The following is a 17,053-nucleotide window of genomic DNA, read 5'->3' as shown; positions in this document are numbered from 1 at the left end:
GACTACCCTGCGACCTTAATTATAGTAAAAATACAATACATATAACATAATAAACATAAGGAGTAAGAAACTGTAACTTTACTGTAAGAAAATTGTAAAAACAAAACAAATTTAAAAAACTATAAGGTACCGTGAACGCTGCTCAGTAATACAAATAAAATACAGCCGTTTACTGTGATTGGGTGTGCTTGTGTTACCACGGTGATTTGCTGCAGTGTAGACTTAGTAGGAAACTAACGCTAAAATACGAGAAACCCCGTTGCCAGTATTTACTCTTAATCAACGGGATAATTTTTTACAGTGTGTGAAAAGACACGTCCACAGACAGTCACTTTCATGTTCTTTATTAATTTCTAATTAATAATTTATTAAGTCGCTGTCCTGCACTAATTCCCACCGTAAAACATAATTAAATGTGATGGATATAATTTGTACTTGTTGTTAATAATGCTTTCTACACAGCACTCCCTTTTTTTGTCAAACATTTTCTGCGACAGACCAGTCAGCCTCTCTGTGGTCTATATCCACACAATGATAAATACATTACAATATTTATGAAAAAAACATTTTTACTTGTTCGTTGTCTTCATTAAAAGATTATTATTATTATTAATAATAATAATAATAATAACAATTTTACTAAAGATATTTTCACTGTGGTGAAATATACACATGAAATAAAAATAAATACTAAAAAAAAAACAACGGATCCATGGATGTTTGGTTTGTGCACCTTTCCCTCGTCTCTCTGCAGCTTTACAGCAGTGGACAGAAGTCCACCATATTGCTAATGCTCTCCTGTGCTTGGTCCTGCTGTCAGGCGCTCCAGCAAAAGCAGGAAGAATCTGCTAATAACAAAATCTACTGTGTGTGAGGAGACAACTGGACATTTGGGGAATAACGAGCTTGTCTGCAGACGTCTCAGCATTTACAAGCGGAGGCACATACCCAGAACAACTGGTCAAGCTGAGCGTATTCATTTGTCGTTCTCTATCTGTGTTTCTGGTTAAGTACAGTCTTCAAATTAAATATTAGGGGTCAAGGGGGCTGTAAGTGCATTCTGAATGAGTTGCCAGCCATGCACATCCTGAGGGAAGTGACAACATGGCCTTTATGACTCTCTTTCCAGTTGGTCATTTTTCAGCTACTTAGTTTCAGTGGAGAAAGTGCCTGACAGAATCATTAACAGAGTCATCAAAACACATTAAAGGCTTTTAATGGAGCTGGATAACTTACATCCCACTTTAGGAAGCTTAGATTTTTTTCCCTTTGCACTGGCCACAATGAAATTAGATTAAAACCAATTTAAAGTTTGTGCAACTTTATGCTGCGGGACTCTACAAGGGTAAGTTAATAATAAGAACATTCAGTACATTAGCAAAGCAGCGATTTCCTGTTATTATATAAGTCCCGTTGGAAGAAATCGTTTAAAAATTGGCATAATGTTTGCATTTCCATTTAAGTCACTAACTGCCTAGTGTTCAAAATATGCATACTTTTCCATATTTAACAATGTATGTTTTGCCAGATTTTACCTTTAGGTGTAGCATAAAGCTCATTAGTGTGCCTCTTTACAGTACCTTAGGTTTAACAGTTTAAGTGACCATGGACTAAACATTAAGGCAGAAGAGCCGGCATGCATGTAAGAAAGCTGCAGGATTAAGTGTTGTTCTTGCGCTGTTGTAATTATACTGCTTACCATATTAATCTGTTACTGTGTGCGTCCACTCAGCATTACTAATGACAGTGTTCTGGATAACCTGGATTCTTCTCTTAAGCTTTTTTTTGGAAAGCTCAGCAGAGCAAAGGCAGAAAGAAGAATCGAAGCAGCAACACATGAAAAAAAGTCTTTCTTGTATTTAAATGGTGGAAAGGTGTGAATATATCTGAATGAAAATGTGCACATTTAGGTAACTAGGTGGTTTTTTAAAAGCCATCACGTAGAAGCTCGATCAGTTTTTAATCAGCTTAGATGATAAGCAGGGAGGGTTGTGGGTTCGAAGCTTCTGGTGATCTGGAGGTTTGGACCAGGCATGCTCTCCCTAGGTTAAGTGCTTGATCCTAAACTGACTCCAGGTGTGATGTGACCACCTGTCTGTGTCTCTGTGTTGATGGGATGGTGTTCAGAGTGTCCAGAGGCTTTGAACCAGCCACAACCAGGACTCCAGGTGGATAAGAAGTTAAGAAAATGGATGGAGAGAAATAGAAATTAAAAACAAAATGCTAAAACAAAGTCAAAACAACCTTCACCTGGAATATAAGTGATAAAAAAACCTCAAAAAAGTCTCATCAACAAAAAAAGAGGCCTTTTTCCCTTGACTTCATTGGATCCACCATATAAAAAAAAGAAGAAGAAAAAGAAGAAAAAGAAATGGCTGGGTTGTCATAGCAACACTGAGTAAAAATAACACAAGCTTATTTTCCACAAGCTGAAAATAAAATGGAACAGGATCAGTTTGGACAAACAAGATCAAAATGGTTGCTAATTCACAGACACACAAGCGAAGCTGCATCACACAGACGTGCTGCACGGCCGTTCCCGTCCCTCTGGTCATCGGCCGCCGTTATCTGACGGCCAGATCCCGTTACTCACGTAAAGAAACACAACCGGCACCAGTCGGGATAAAGATCTTAATAAAAAGCTACACTCACGCCCCACTAATTCCTCCATCCCAGAAGCCACCACAGCTGGTTTGTTTAAATCTTTTAATTCACAGCCAGCTAATTAACATTCAGAGAACAGTATTATAGTACAGGCAGTGCCTCTTAACAACCACAAACCTCAGGTATTTTACATGTAATTAACAACCGGGAAGGAGAAGAGGGAAAAAAAGAGGAGTGAAAATACTCATTTAACTTCCTCCGCATTCCTGCCTTGCAGTGCACAGCTATGCTCAACATATGGATCGCATACTGAAGGCATTATTATGCAGCGCTGATGCATTGCTGAGACAACAGACTCGACTTGTATTTAATCAGCTGCACCGGCTGTGTGCAGAACACTTTTTAATGCACCGTAACCAGGGTTTGGGTTCCTGGATCTGTGGTTTCAGCGAAAAAACAAACAGTATTATGCAAATCAAACTTCAGCTGCTAAGTGAGGGAGATGAGTGATGGAGAGGACAGACAGACAGACATTGATAAACCGTGGAGTAGGGTTGGGGTTGGGGGTCTCGGCCATGATATCATATCTGTGCCATATTTTGCACTAACCCCAGTGAGTCAGCACAGCCCACCCAGCAAAGATGTGTGGTCACACCTCGGACTCGGAGGACACTTTCCTCTCAAAATAGCACATTTGTAATGTCATGCAGGCAAGGCTGCTACCACAGCGCTGACTGACCTGCACAATTTTTATGGCCCCACAACATGGCTGACCTTTGAGCCTGAGCAGGCCAGTGCTGCAGACCGCACAAGAATGTGCAAATATATATATATATATATATATATATATATATATATACTACTTCACAGCTGTGGCACAAACACATGTGAACAGGCACTGAAACAGCGAGAGGAGCAGCAAAACTACAATTCCCACAACCGCCATGGCCTTCATGTCAGAGCAAAAAATAAATAAATAAAATAAAATAAAAATGCCACAATGGCTTCAATCAGCCACCCCCCGTTCAAAATGCAGAGTTCATTCTCCACCAGAGGCGTTTTTAGCGTTAATTAGAGGAGCGAGCAGCTGTCTGCAACCCAGTGCTGCACACCACCATGAAAGCGGGCCTGCACACAAACAGCTGATTTCAAGATCACTTCGTACAGCCAGGGGTGCCACCGGGGGTGGGGGCATTGGCCACCCCCCAAAATTTGCTGCCCTCCCCTTCCTGTCCTATGTTGGCAATAATGTAATAAGGTTGCAGAAAAGCTGGTGCCAATCCCTGGAGAGGTAACAGTTCACACTCTTATACGATCTAATACTGAGAATTATTAAAGTGATGCCTGGGACTCCCAATCAGTCAATCAGTCAATCAATTAACACAGATTATTACCTTTTTTTTGTATCTTTGTTGTCATAATTTTTCAGGTAACCTATACTTGACAACAGCATAATAAAACTGGAAATTATGTTTTTGGTGTGCCACCCCAAATACTTTTAGTGGCCCCCATATGGCCACCCTTATGAAAACATCCTGGAGATGGCCCTGCATACAGCTGATTCCTCCATTTCCCTTCCCCTCCACAAACTGCATTCATTTGGAAACAGACATGACTTGGATGAAGTTGGATTTATCCCTAGAAAAGCTTCTTCAGAAATCATTCCCATCTGAATATATCTTTAGACTTTCAGTTTTGCTTTCAGAAAGTTAGTCTTTACTCTGACTAGGGCAGTCTGCAGAACATTTTTTGATCTTGAAGATGGTGAAGGTGGACAGCACCTTCAAAATCAGCTTAACTATTACAAGTTTAACATCTCTGCATTCTTTGTTTTAATTCTGATCACTTGCACAAATTACAAAAAATCAATTTTCTTCTAACTGCCAGCTTGGCGTTACAGGCAGAAGAAAAAAACATGTCCATGACATTGTTTGATGCCTGTTTTCCCAGTGGCTATCTCTTCTGACACTGTTTAGACAAGACTGCACGATGCACATTTGCAGTCATCTAATTTGCTCTGTTTTTAACCCCCTACCCTGCACCAAAGTCATAACAAACTTGTGGTTTGTAGCCAAACCTTGGCCCACGAAGGTCCCATAGATTACTTTAAAATACAGCAGACCTCCAAAAGAGTGTGGGAAATTATGCACAAGTATGCAGAAAATTTCCATTTCATTAGGTGACTCTGCCACAAAAATCTTGGGTTTTGATACAAGTTTTAAGGTTGTATAATTTCAGTGGGGAAGCTGAAAATAACTGACAAGGAATACACACGTGTGCTAATACTGGATGTCAAAATGGAAAAAAGCGGCACTGCGTTTAGGAAGGACACTCCTGATCTTCTGTGCTGGCACAAAGGTCTGCAGCAACTTTACTTCAGCTCACACCATGTGTGCAGATATCATTAGAGGAGATGCCGAAACTGATCACAGTAACCTTCACATCCCTCCCACCCCGCTCCTCGCCGCCTTCATCACCAGTTTCATCCTCGCTTCTCTCTCTCCTTGTTGTTTTCCCTCTCAGCACTTTAATCTTAAAAGCAAGCTGCCCCTGATGAGGAAGATCAAAGCAGCCCTGCACCAAGCACAGGTCACCGACTCCATCCTCGTGATCATGGTGCACGGTGATATTATTGATTTCTCCGAGATCAATCTTGTCAACTGCTGTTATCCTCTACTGCACCAAAGAGAAGCCGGACGTGAAGATAGAAGGAGGAGGAGGAGGAGGAGGAAATTCCAGTGTGTTATGTAAGTTGCAAGGAGGATTTTTCACAACGTAGCACAAGTCCACAAGAACTTAGACTTTTTTTTTCCCTTTCTTTTTGTCTAAATTTGTCTGTCGTGTCAGAGGGACGCTTGTGCCGATTTGGCAGGGAGAGCTTTTCTGAGAAATGAGAGAGATGAATGCTCTCTCATAGCCACGGGGAGTTGCATGACGTCAGTTGCCATTCACTGTTTGCGCTCATTTTTGTGTTTTGTCACAGACGCACACACACACACATGGATGTATGAAGCAGTGTTTTTTTCCAGATGAATGCCTGCATAGATGCCTAGTTCTTAAGTAAGATAACCCTTTGGAGCAAGGCAGAGGTGGATTACATGGCTGCTGAGCCCAGAGTCACATCCAGGGATCCAGTCAATGTGGTGGGAGGGAAGGATGGAGAAGGGAGAGAGGAAGGGAGTGAGAGGGAGGGAGAGAGAGACAAGGAGAGGCGGAAGCTGGTGAGGGGTTTCTATTTCAAATCTCCCCGGACCCCCAAGGCACTTCCGTTCCGGCAGCATCCTCCACCAAAATGAATCATTTCCATCAAAGGAGAAGCTCTGACCATTGAGTGCTTTTCCCCACCCAAAGCAAACTCACATCACTGTCGTATCTATCTGCTGAAAAAAAAGAAAAGAAAGCCCACTCTGTCCGCTTTCAAACGACCGTCAGACACAGTGGCTTTAACGGGCTGCCAAATCAAAATCTGACAAGCAAAATGAACTAGACGTCAGCTCAGAAAAAAGGAAAAGAAAAAAGAAAAAGCTTCTGTTAATGATAGAAAACACACCTCCTTCCATTCCTGGTGGCAAACTTGTTTTTCACGCTCTTATATAACACATCTATTATGTTGCCCTGCAGAGAGGCTGCTTTAGAAATCATCTTTTCTCACACTCTGAGTTCTTCAATATGGCCTTAATATTTTCATTACCCCCCCCATGAGCAAAACCACTAATTTTACAATGGAGGCAGACAGTATTTGATGCCCTACAGCTGCAGTGAAGTAGCTTAAACTGCTTGGCAGTGCCATGTGTGCTGCAGTGGTCCGTCTGTCTGTCAGTCACACGGATCAATAGGTGGTGCTCTTGCATGGGCTGCTTAAATCCCCCCCCCCCCCCCAACCCCCACCCCACCCACCCACCCATCTGCCCTATCTCCAAGTCGCAGAAGTTCTACATCTTTGTGCACCCCGAACCAAAACACACACACACACGCACACCCTCCTTCTTTTTTGTGTGTGTGATGGTGGGGGTGTGGGAGTGGGGGGTTCTTTTCCACCGCCGTGTGATTATACATTTATTAATAACAAATTGCTGACGTCATCTGACAAATAGAGGGGAGATCGCTTGTGTAGAGGTTGATGATGAGATTGGCCGTTGAATTAAAAAGAGCGAAATTATGCGCATTTAGAGGAAAGGTGGCGTTTTAGGTCTCCTTCTTTTTTACGTGTTTTGTGCGTGTGTATGAGAGAGAGGCAACAAAATTACAGCACCGAGGCTTGACAACGTGAAGCAGTGACACGCACACAAACACACACACACAGAAGCAGCTCTCTCCGTGCGCGCAGCCGGGGCTGTGCGTCCGAGTGCGCCAGTGAGTGTGTGTTTTGAATTCAAATGCAGCAACACACCAGAACTGCAAATGCGGAGACTGAGAAGAGGATGGCGATGATGTGTTTGGGGTAGTAGGAGGGGGGACGGAAGCCTTCACATTTTTTTTATATCCCCCCCACCTCTAAATGTAATTAACGACCTGGCTCCATCACGTATACTGCCCCCATGATAAGTATAGCTCACTTCAGAGGACATAGCGGCCGTGCCAGGTACATTTGGCAACATGAAGCGGGCGGTAATGATAATAAAGATTCACCTACCATGTTGACTTCTGAGACCATGTCTATGCTGGCTATGTCTATATTCATCCCCACAGCCACCGGGGCACCTGTGAAGGAAGGAAGGGGATGGTGAAAAAGGAGGCATTAACACGGGACATGAATTATTCTCACCATCATGTAAATTTTAACAAATTCGTGACGCCAGCGCAGGTTCCTCTCCGAACCCCGCACCTACAGAAGGCTTGTGCATCATCAGCCCGATCAAGAAAAAAAACCCCTTACACGCTTGATACACAGATGAGCTTAAATGGTGTTAATTTCATTTATTTAGCGGCGTAATCAAACATTGATGAGCGGTATCGATCACGTTAAAAGCCCCCCATCATCATATGAAATATATGCACATCATCTCTCTTGGGCTAATTGGAAAGGCCTATTTGACTGTGAAGGGATAATTATGTAAATGAAAGCAGATTTTGCGATTCATTAAACATGTATCGCACGTCAGGAGGGCGTGAAAACATGACATTCCCGTTTTCAATTTGCTCGTTACCTCCGAAATCTGGCCTCAACCGAATGTCGTATCCTTTCATCAGCCTGTCCACTGTTTCTTTTACCAGAGGCATATTGCTCGGATCTTTGATATCCTTGACGCTGTGGAGAAAAGGGTGGTGTAATGCAAGAAAAGAACCACATATTAAAAAAAATAGCGCATTAATGTCACGCGCCAGGCACGCGTTCACAGAGCTAAAATCGCATGCAAGACACACAGACGCAAAAAAACGAGATTACCTTTGAGCCCACACAAAAGTCACTAGTAAAGAAAAAGTCAAAATCCCAAAGTGGTTTTTCCTGATCCTCCCCATCGCAACAGTTTTTGAGGCGCCTTCGGGATGCGAGTGAGGAGAGCGCACATCCAACTTACTCCAGACAGTGCAGAGGAGCCAATGAGGGGCGCATGCGTGCAGCCAGCCCAAGATCAAAGAGTGGAGACTGATGATGGTGGATGAGCAGTTTCCATTGCAGAGAAAAATATTAAAGGGACAAGTGAATGTGCGTAATGAAGAAACAAGCGTTTGTGGCAGGAGTGAAAACACCGACAACCGCGTTCGTTTAGGCTGCTTTTATTCTTCGTGCTGATTACACGGCAGATGAGTTTGTCTATTTCCTGACAAGGTCGAAGAATGGGATAAACTGCAGGGTTTAAAATGGTCAGATTAAGTTAAGAACAACTTTATTCCCTCTGTTTTCATCTTACCGGATATATTAAGTGGTGAAAAACAGAATCAATCCAACACATGTACACGAGTCTACCTTTACACAACTATCTTTTATGCATCGTACATACAAAAATAGGAAAAGAATACCACCATCACCCATGGGTATATATCGTACTCCTCCCTGCAGTGTTTCCAGAGGACCTGCTGTACTTCTGGAAATGCAAGGGGAGCACCAAAGCAGAAATGTGGGGTGGAAAACACAAGCCCACAAGTCTTCTTCTTCTTCTTCTTTTTCAGGTTTCAGTACATTTTTGAGCCTTCAAGGAGGGATGCAGCCTCCTCTAAATTGCCTTTGATGTTGTTGTAGTGGGAGCTGTGCTTCTGTAGAGGGCAGGCTTCTGAAAGTGTTGGTTCACTGTTGCATCACCACCAGTTAAAGCCATCATAGATTATATCATCCACATCTTTTTGATGTGTTTCTTGGTTTGTGCGTGTGTGTGGGCGTCATGCATACCATGTGTGTGTGTGTGTGTGTCGTCAGCTTCGGTCCGGGGGTCTCAGAAGTTGTCATGTGTGCTGCGGTGGGGTTTTAAAGTGGCCGAGGCCCGTGAAAGGGCGGCTCTTCAGCTACTGATCAGAACACAAGTGGGCAGTGGTCATAGCCTGTGAAATGAATAGATGTGCAGCGGGAGAATAAATGAGTTTCTGATTCATTTCCTCTGTCAGATGAGAGCACAGTGAATGCTGAGAGCTCGTTCGCTGAGGCAGAGGAGGGTGAGGTGAAGCCGGCTGGATGCTGAAGGTCTCTCAGGCTGCACATGCCCTTTTCCAGGTCTTCTCAGTCTAGCTCCATAACCCTGCAACACCAGAATACAGCAGAGTGGAAGGGGGGGGGTGAGCAGAGTGTACAGAAGCCTCTCTGTTTCCACATTCAGAGATGCTCTCTCTGCAGTATACTGCACAGCCAAAACTGTTACCGTGCTCCCTGTCCTCTCCTTAAAAAAAAAGAAAAAGAAAAAAGTAGCAGGCGAGAGACATGGCGAAAATATAAAGGGGGAGAGATGTGATGCAGCTGCTCTCATGCTCTCTATCTTGTCTCTCTCATTATTCTGCAGAACGTTATAAACAAAACAACCATAAAAATTCTCTGACAGGAACATGAGAAGCATGATGAGCAGATTTGCACTCCCCAGTGTTACATAACAGATCTCTCCCTCTCCTTGTCTCTCCCCCACCATCTCTCCCTCGGCCTCTCTCTGTCTTTTTGTACTGTACCTCTCTTTTTCCTTCTTGGACATGGAGCTTTGCGCTCTATAAGTGGCTCACTTATAGGTGGGAAAGTGAAGAAGAGAAGCTTGTTCGTGTGGTTGATGCACAAAGTAAACTCAGGTTTGTTGTCATTAACACAGCCACCCTCCCTCAGGTAAACCTTACTTAAAAGAAACCAGAGCGTGATGCTTACTTTCCTCTCAAATTAGCTGAGAGTCCAGCCTGTTGTTGTATTGTAAATCTATGATGATGATGATAAAAGCCTCAGCGCTGGCATCAATGCAGCAGCAACGCCACCTAACATCATTCTCCTTTTCCTTTTTTTTCCTTTTCCTTTTTCGCCTACAGCTCCCGGGGCTGTTTCAGCATTAGAAATTATTGATGTCTTTACTGCCTAGATAAGTGTTTGACAAAAACTGTGGGTAGTTATGGTTCCACTGAAACTATTATACGAGCAAGACAGGATTGTGGCTTTTTGAGACACGGACTAAGTATGCGTGTACACGGTTTTTTTGGGGTTTTTTTGTTTACCGTAAGATGTTTTTAACTTCATCTGCAGAATGCCGGATACCCTCCAACTCTATGTCAGCCATTTTCACTACTTTCAGCATGACTCAGAAGGTAAGATTTAACCATTTACATTGAGATGTAAACAAGGAGAAATACATTTGAAAAGTTGTGTCTTTTTCATAAGGTTATCTTGTCTGGATAATCTTTATAAATATATTCAAAACAGCAAACCCACAGTCTACTTGTGCAGCGCTGCACCACTTTTATGTCCCCCGCTATGTTTAGATTTCTCCCCAGATCGGATGTCCTGTCCAAACCGTTTGGCATGTGTGAGTCTGTTAAGGTGCACTGTTGAAGTAAAATTTCATTTTGGGGTAGAGTGAAGTGCAGATTGTGTCCTGTGGCTAAAACCCCTGCATTTTGAATCCTCTGTTAGCACAACGGCGCATGATCTCCCTCAGACCTCTCAGGACATTGTGATCCAACCCTGTGAAAGCCCTGGCTGCGCTCTGTGGAGTCATCTGCTTAAAAACTCCTGTCGCTTGTAATTATCCACAAAATGAAGGTCAGAACTTGAATATTGAGCTCCATAAATAGCAGGAACGGTAGGAACGATGCAGGGCTGCTCAAGGAGACCATCTTGAAGGGGACTGTGGTCTAATTTAAATCAATGTCTTTTATTTATACCTGTTATTTTAAGCAGCGTGAAAAGGAAAGAAGAGAAACTCTTTGTTGAACTGGAAAATGTATTTATCATGTTAGGGCAAAAGCCAGTGGTGCCCATTTCCTCTCTGATGTACTGAAATAAAAGTGCAGTCTTTAGCAGATGTACTCAGATGTGTCTTAGTTTTGTGCTTAGTGGTGTTTGGACCAAAATGGAGCTCTCTAGCACAGATGAATAAGCTCATGCTTGGCATCACGCATTTCGTTTCCACCTTGTTTTTTTTCACGAATTATTGATGATTACTTACCTTTTAAATGTCTGGACTTCTATATACTTTGCCTTTGCCCTATTAGACATAACAAATAGACAAAAATAGATGTACCAGTGTAATTAAGAACAGGATGTTTACCTGGGCTTCTCCATTGTGTCCTTGACCAGATAGATATACCAGTAAATCAAGTTGAAGAGAGCAAAGGAAAGGGGGAAGAGGATGCGGGCATACGCATCAATAGGGCTGGTGCCGGCCAGCTGTGGGATTTGGGGAATGGCTGAGCCCTGCTGGAGGAAAATGGGCAGATGGGGAATATCTCCTGGCTCACTGCGGCTCACTGAGTGGTTTCTCCTCTTCAGGCCTTCCCGGGGGCTGCTGTCCGACTGATGGGGAGAGCAGCAGGAATGATTTTGTGGAAAAGCGGAAAGAGGTAAAATGAGGTAAGCGTTGGTTTTGTGGTAATCACTGAAAGGGAGGGGGTGGATGTAAAAAAAAAAAAAAAAAAAGAGATAGGGCAGATTTTTAACCTCCAAATTTATAAATGGGAACACATGCTAACATGTTAGTGTCGTGTATGCAAGGCTGCAAGCCGTGTTTGTTTCCACAGGAGCGTTCTCGCCATGGCATGCATCTCTACAGTTCTATAGGAAGCAGCAGGAAGTTTTGAGGATGCATATATGATGGCTGTGAGATCACACGGGGAGGAGTGCTGGAGCTGCTCTCTGTTCTCACACTGAAGCTATTTTTAAAGCGAGCATCTAACCATGAGATCTACACATGAGGCAGGTCCCAGGAGGACACCGCGGTGGCTTACTGTATTAGCATAAAGCAGACAGTATATAGCTAGCCCAGAGATGAGAGTACACAACAGCCCATATTACTTTTTAATGCATGGTGTGCCCTAAGTGAGAAGAGCGAAAGAGGCAGGGGGACTACTTGGAAATGCATAGAAAAAGAGCCGTGTGTGTGACATGGTTTCTTTTTTCTGCTTCTGCAGCTGCTGACTGTCTGCTCATCACTAACATCACTGCATCAACTAGAGACTCAGAGGCTCTGTACCTATAGATTCGCCATTATTAGCGCTGTAAATACACTGTGGAAAAGATGATGTAACTGAGCATTGTGTTCCTATAAAAAATTTTTTAAGACAACACTTATCCAGTCAACTCATGAAACTGGCTATAAAGATGCAGCCTATAGGGTATACAAGTCTCCATGTTCATAACTGGAAACTCACTGCATCTTGGCAACATATCCCTCCTTAGCAACAAAATGAATAAGTGCATTCCCAGATATAGCCTTTAAAACATACAGTATACATTTTTGCTTTATTGCTTTGCTGAAAAAATGGATGATCTTTTAAAAGATCAGGTTAATCTAAACTACATATTTAGAATTGCTCTATTACACTACTGCGAGACTTACACTACCTCTTCTGCATTACGGTTACTCCGTAATGTCCATGGTTTTGAAAGAAAAGCAAATTGTTCTGATATAACAATTAATAACTGATGGAATTAGAACTATAAATCCTTGATTTAATTATTTTATTGGAATATCTATAAAAGCCTGTTTGTTCTGTTGACATTTTATGTTACCTGTTTTATGTTTATCCAATGTAAAGGTTGATTTATCACTAAAAAGAATTTTTCTCATTTACGATAACTCCACTGAGAACTGTCTGGACCTTGAGCCCCTGTGGAGTTGATTAGAGTCTCACAATCAACCTGAAAAAATAAATTTGGTCTTTTTCCAAGTGAATGAAGATTATACCACACAAGAAATTGTGCCCAAAAGAAAATTCACACAAAGGAATGTACTACTCTCTTTCCAACCACTACAATCTGGCACTTTAATGAAGCTGCCAGTTAAGGACCTGTGAGGTGTTCGTTTCTCAGACTAAAGACTCAACTGCTCAGATCTCCACTTCTCTTTTTTTTTCCAGGTTAGAAACCGCTGTCCTGTTCTGTGTAGGAAGTAGTACATATCAGAGGTTTTATGTCAGGGTCCCACATGAATAGCCTTCATTTCTCACATCAAGAATAATGACTGTTCTACAAAAATGTGGGGTTTATAAAACTACAGTGTAAGCACAGGGGCTGATTTCTCACACACTCACTCACTAAATGTGTTGCCGCTTGTATTAGTGTGAGTGTAATGTTTTCAGCATTATAAACTTGCATTAGATGATGAAAGTGCCATTAGTGTCACGATTGCTGGATATGCCACCCACATATGCATTAAAAATCATGATTAATAATTCCATTTATCAGTTTTTGTTATTTCTGATCGATTTAATGTAAAAAGTAGTTTTCTTTTTTAATTGACCCCAAACATTTAAGCATTAGTGCTTGACAGTGACTTTTAAAACGCATCGGTGGTTCAGATTCAGAAATGGCTTCTTTACATTCATCTTTCTTAACACTATCTGGTGACTGCATTACCCACAGTAAACCCCAGCCACACTGGCTCTTAACAGTAAATGTAGCTTGTAACCGTTATCCCACAGAGCTGAGGAGCTGGCTAAAGAGGATTCATTCTGTTCTCACCCCAATGAAATTTGCTCATTTTTGAGTCATTTATCAGGCCCTCTGGTGGAAAGATCAGTAGGGTTCCCCTTTAAAGAAGTTATATACAGCTTTTCGACATTTTAATATGAAACTGCTTACCGAAACTGTGTCATCATCATCGCTGCCGGTGGCCAGGACCTCAAGCTTCTCCTGTCTGGCTGCCTTCTTCTTCAGATGGTGGGCCTGCAAGGTGGCGAAGTAGTTCACTGCCGCAAATTCGACGAGAGCTGACGCCACGAAGGCAAAACACACAGCAATGAACCAATCCATTGCCGTGGCATAGGCTACTTTAGGTAGAGACTGGCGGGCACTGATGCTTAAGGTGGTCATGGTCAGCACTGTGGTGATGCCTGAAGGGCAGCAGAGTATTCATGAATCACACATGCAGAGGGAGATTAGATCAAACTGGGCATGAGGGAAGAGGGGGCATACCAGCAACTGTGCGTGCAGGAACAGACTCTTTGTTGATCCAAAAAGAGACTTGTGACAGTACGACAACCATGATAAGAGGGATGTAGGTCTGTATGAGGTAGTAGCCCAGCTTCCTCTGGAGGTGAAAATGGACCACCTGCACAGAGTAGTGACCTGCAAGATAAACAGCACGTGAGAAGACAGCGAGTGTGAGGGACAGAGCGTGGTCGCACAGAACGGATGTCCTTGCTTGCCCTTCAAAAGGGAATAGCAGCTGAGAGAACCAGTTATTGATGCTGCCAGGACAGGAACAGGCTGCTAAGTCTAAGGGAGCAAAAGAAAGAGGAGATAGGAAGAGAGGAGAGAAGACAGTGGGACAAAAAAAGGAAGGAAGGAAAGAGGAAGAGGGGGAAGGAGCCAGTGAGGTGGGGGCTGGCGGGAGCATGCAGTGCCACTATGTGTTTGCTGCCCTGCTCTGTCTGAACACATGCATGCAGACATTCACAGACCGAAAACGTGCTGCATCTTGCACGCTCACACACACGTATTTAGACGTCCTCTGTCTCACTCTGTGTTTCTTAAATGTGTATCATCGCTACATTTTGGAGCCTGCCTCATCCTTTTCTGCTCCATTCGAGGAATGTGCTGGATTCACAGCAGGGAGGCTTTCTCCTGGTATAAAGAAATGCACACACATAAAACTCACCCCCCACCCCGCCTGAGCATCCACTGGGGTTCTACACGGTTTTTAAGCGGTTTACTATTTATATTTTATTCCGGCACAGTTGATGTGGAGCACCCAAAATTTTGTTGTACATGTACAATGACAATAAAGGCCTATTCTATTCTATTCTATTCTATTAAGGTGCACGGTACGCATTAGTGCCTGACCACTTAAGCATCTTAGATGGTGGCTCAAGGAAGTCTTTGCTTTTATATATCGGCCTCCTGCGGGGAGTAATGGACACTAGTGCAGGGCTTGCAGACACTCATTTGACCCCTTTCTACTCAAACATTAATAAACACTTGAGGATCTTTTAATTATGCTTGTATATGTGGCTACGCCCATAATAGGCTGCTTATGAAAATAGTTTTTTTTTTTTTTTTTTTGCATTACCTGTGTTTGATTTGAATATCTCACTGGACAAAGTCTGTCCCACAAGATCGTACTGCAGAAGACTCATTGACTCTTTGGGACAGTCCACGGAAGCTATTGGCCCCTTCCTCCAGGTAAATATAATTTCACTGCTGGTGTATGCATCTAAAACAGGAAGAAAATATCACATCAACATGCTCAAGGTTTGGTCATATTTATCAATCTGGATGCTAGCGTTGGTCTGAAATACTCACAGCTTCCAAACCGCAGGGGACAGGAGTGGCCGTCCATAGGGAAATCCATCAGGCTCATTGGACACTCTGCACTGATTGTGAGCCTGAAAGCAGGAGCTGGGATCAGTCTCTGATAAATGTTTTGATTTGGTCTTGTGTTTAGCAAAGATGATCTGCTCCAACAAACAAAAAAACAAAGAACAAAACTACACGTTCACTGTGAAAAATCACCTCATGGTGTAAAGGACAGTCCCGTTCTGCATGATGCGGAAGAGCTTGTTGGGTGTGGTCATGTTATGGGAAATGGACTTCTTGGAGTTTCTGAAGAAAGTGTCTGGCGTCCAGATTTTGTCCACCATGAGGTTATTCAGACGCAGGATTTCAATGGGGCCCTCGAATTTCAGCCTCTCATCAACCCACATCTGGCGGAAGAACATGTCCATGGTGTACTCCTGAGGCACAAACGTAATATTGTTTCGATACAAAAAACCCACAACTACAATCCCAGATTCAAGAATGAAATTTCTATCTTCGTCCATTCATCAGCACGCACAAGACTGAGGCGACATTTCAATACAGAGTGAAAGGTGAGGGGAGACGATGAGGCAGTGATGGATGCCACTCATCCCGGATAATCATTAATCAATCCACTCAGCCATCCTCGCTCTCTGACATGTTGTCATATTGATTTAGAGGCCATCAATAACGGAGTTATAGGGCTGGTCAAACAGATTAAAGCTCATTAGATGGTCTCATGGCAGAGTGCCCATAAGGCTGGTCACTGAAGCACTATTATCTCCCACAGTCAGCACATACACACTTCCTGACAGAAGTACTATCTTACCATTTCAACATCTGAAACAGGTCCAAAGCTGGTGACAAAGATGTCTGTCTTCACCTCGGTGACACCGCCTGCAACATTAATTAACAAAAGCAAAATGTACCTAAGAGCACAAAAAGTGCTGTTGCATAATGTCTTTATCTCGAAGGAGCAAGGTATTAGGACATAAAGTTTAAATTACCTCCAGAACCGGGTCGCAGTCTGTTGTCATAACCATCTAGAAGTCTGTCCAGAATGCGAGTGATGTTGTCTGAGTATATCTTTTCATTTCCCCATACATTACCTAGACTGCAGAGAGAAAATCAAACCTTAAACTCGCACGATTACTGCTTTCTGCTCCACGTTTAACTCCACAGACAGGACTTACCTCATCCAGCAGATAAAAGCAGCTAAAGTTAATGAAGGGACGGCCATCCTTGGTTTTGAATCAGGTTTTACAAGTTCATAAAATTAAAAAAAAGAAAAAGAGCCACTTCAGAGCAGGATTTCTGCTTATGTGTCGCTAAAGTTACCAGTAGGTATACATATGGACGCAGGAAGCAACGAGGCAGGGAGAGTAATCTAATTAACAGATTAGAAAATCCACTCCATTTTTAGAAAAACTCCGGATTTAGCTGCTTTATTTAGTTAAAATAACTAACTAATAATAGTTAAAATAGGAGCATTAAAAACAGGAAATAAATGCAACACGTGACATTTCAGTAACATTAAAAAGAAAGAAAAATCCTAGCTAAAGAGTCTATGGTGTGTCTCATGGGAGCAAGGTTTTC

At 42.8% G+C, this 17,053-nt stretch overlaps 2 protein-coding genes across 4 annotated transcripts in view; both read right to left on the bottom strand.

Moving 5' to 3' along the window:
- The window catches only part of gabrb2a (gamma-aminobutyric acid type A receptor subunit beta2a), a 31,705-nt gene extending 23,526 nt beyond the window's left edge, over positions 1–8,179 (bottom strand). For both annotated transcript variants that reach the window (XM_084944091.1, XM_084944101.1), the window contains exons 1-3: positions 7,991–8,179; positions 7,752–7,852; positions 7,238–7,305 (exon numbers count right to left, since the gene is read on the bottom strand). In XM_084944091.1, the coding sequence (XP_084800217.1) occupies positions 7,238–7,305; positions 7,752–7,852; positions 7,991–8,064 (243 nt within the window). In that variant the 5' untranslated portion in view covers positions 8,065–8,179. The remainder of the gene's footprint in view (positions 1–7,237; positions 7,306–7,751; positions 7,853–7,990) is intronic.
- Positions 8,180–8,283: 104 nt separating this feature from the next.
- Positions 8,284–17,044, bottom strand: gabra6a (gamma-aminobutyric acid type A receptor subunit alpha6a). 2 transcript variants are annotated; one of them, XM_084944155.1, is made up of 10 exons: positions 16,651–17,044; positions 16,465–16,571; positions 16,287–16,354; positions 15,674–15,894; positions 15,464–15,546; positions 15,231–15,374; positions 14,135–14,287; positions 13,802–14,052; positions 11,271–11,515; positions 9,155–9,275 (listed from the first exon to the last, which is right to left on the bottom strand). In XM_084944155.1, the coding sequence occupies exons 1-10, from the start codon at positions 16,695–16,697 to the stop codon at positions 9,257–9,259; spliced, it is 1,338 nt and encodes a 445-aa protein (XP_084800281.1). In that variant the 5' UTR covers positions 16,698–17,044; the 3' UTR covers positions 9,155–9,256. The 2 variants fall into 2 exon arrangements, with proteins under 2 accessions (XP_084800289.1, XP_084800281.1); XM_084944163.1 differs by lacking the exon at positions 11,271–11,515 and having other exon boundaries at positions 8,284–9,275.
- Between the last annotated feature and the right edge of the window lie 9 nt (positions 17,045–17,053).

The sequence above is a fragment of the Perissodus microlepis genome, chromosome 2, assembly GCF_051167445.1.
Source record: "Perissodus microlepis isolate ML-2025 ecotype Zambia chromosome 2, ASM5116744v1, whole genome shotgun sequence".
NCBI classification, from domain to species: domain Eukaryota; kingdom Metazoa; phylum Chordata; class Actinopteri; order Cichliformes; family Cichlidae; genus Perissodus; species Perissodus microlepis.
The sequence above is the reverse complement of the archived record's forward strand: the minus strand, read 5'-3'. Positions and strand labels throughout refer to the sequence as shown.

Coding starts and splice junctions, on each gene's coding strand:
- gabra6a (XM_084944155.1), bottom strand. CDS start 16,697: ATGGCCGTCCCTTCATTAACTTTAGCTGCTTTTATCTGCTGGATGAG. Junction 15,895..16,286: donor CTGTTTCAGATGTTGAAATG/GTAAGATAGTAC, acceptor TTTGTGCCTCAG/GAGTACACCATGGACATGTT. Junction 15,547..15,673: donor ACTGTCCTTTACACCATGAG/GTGATTTTTCAC, acceptor TCCTGCTTTCAG/GCTCACAATCAGTGCAGAGT.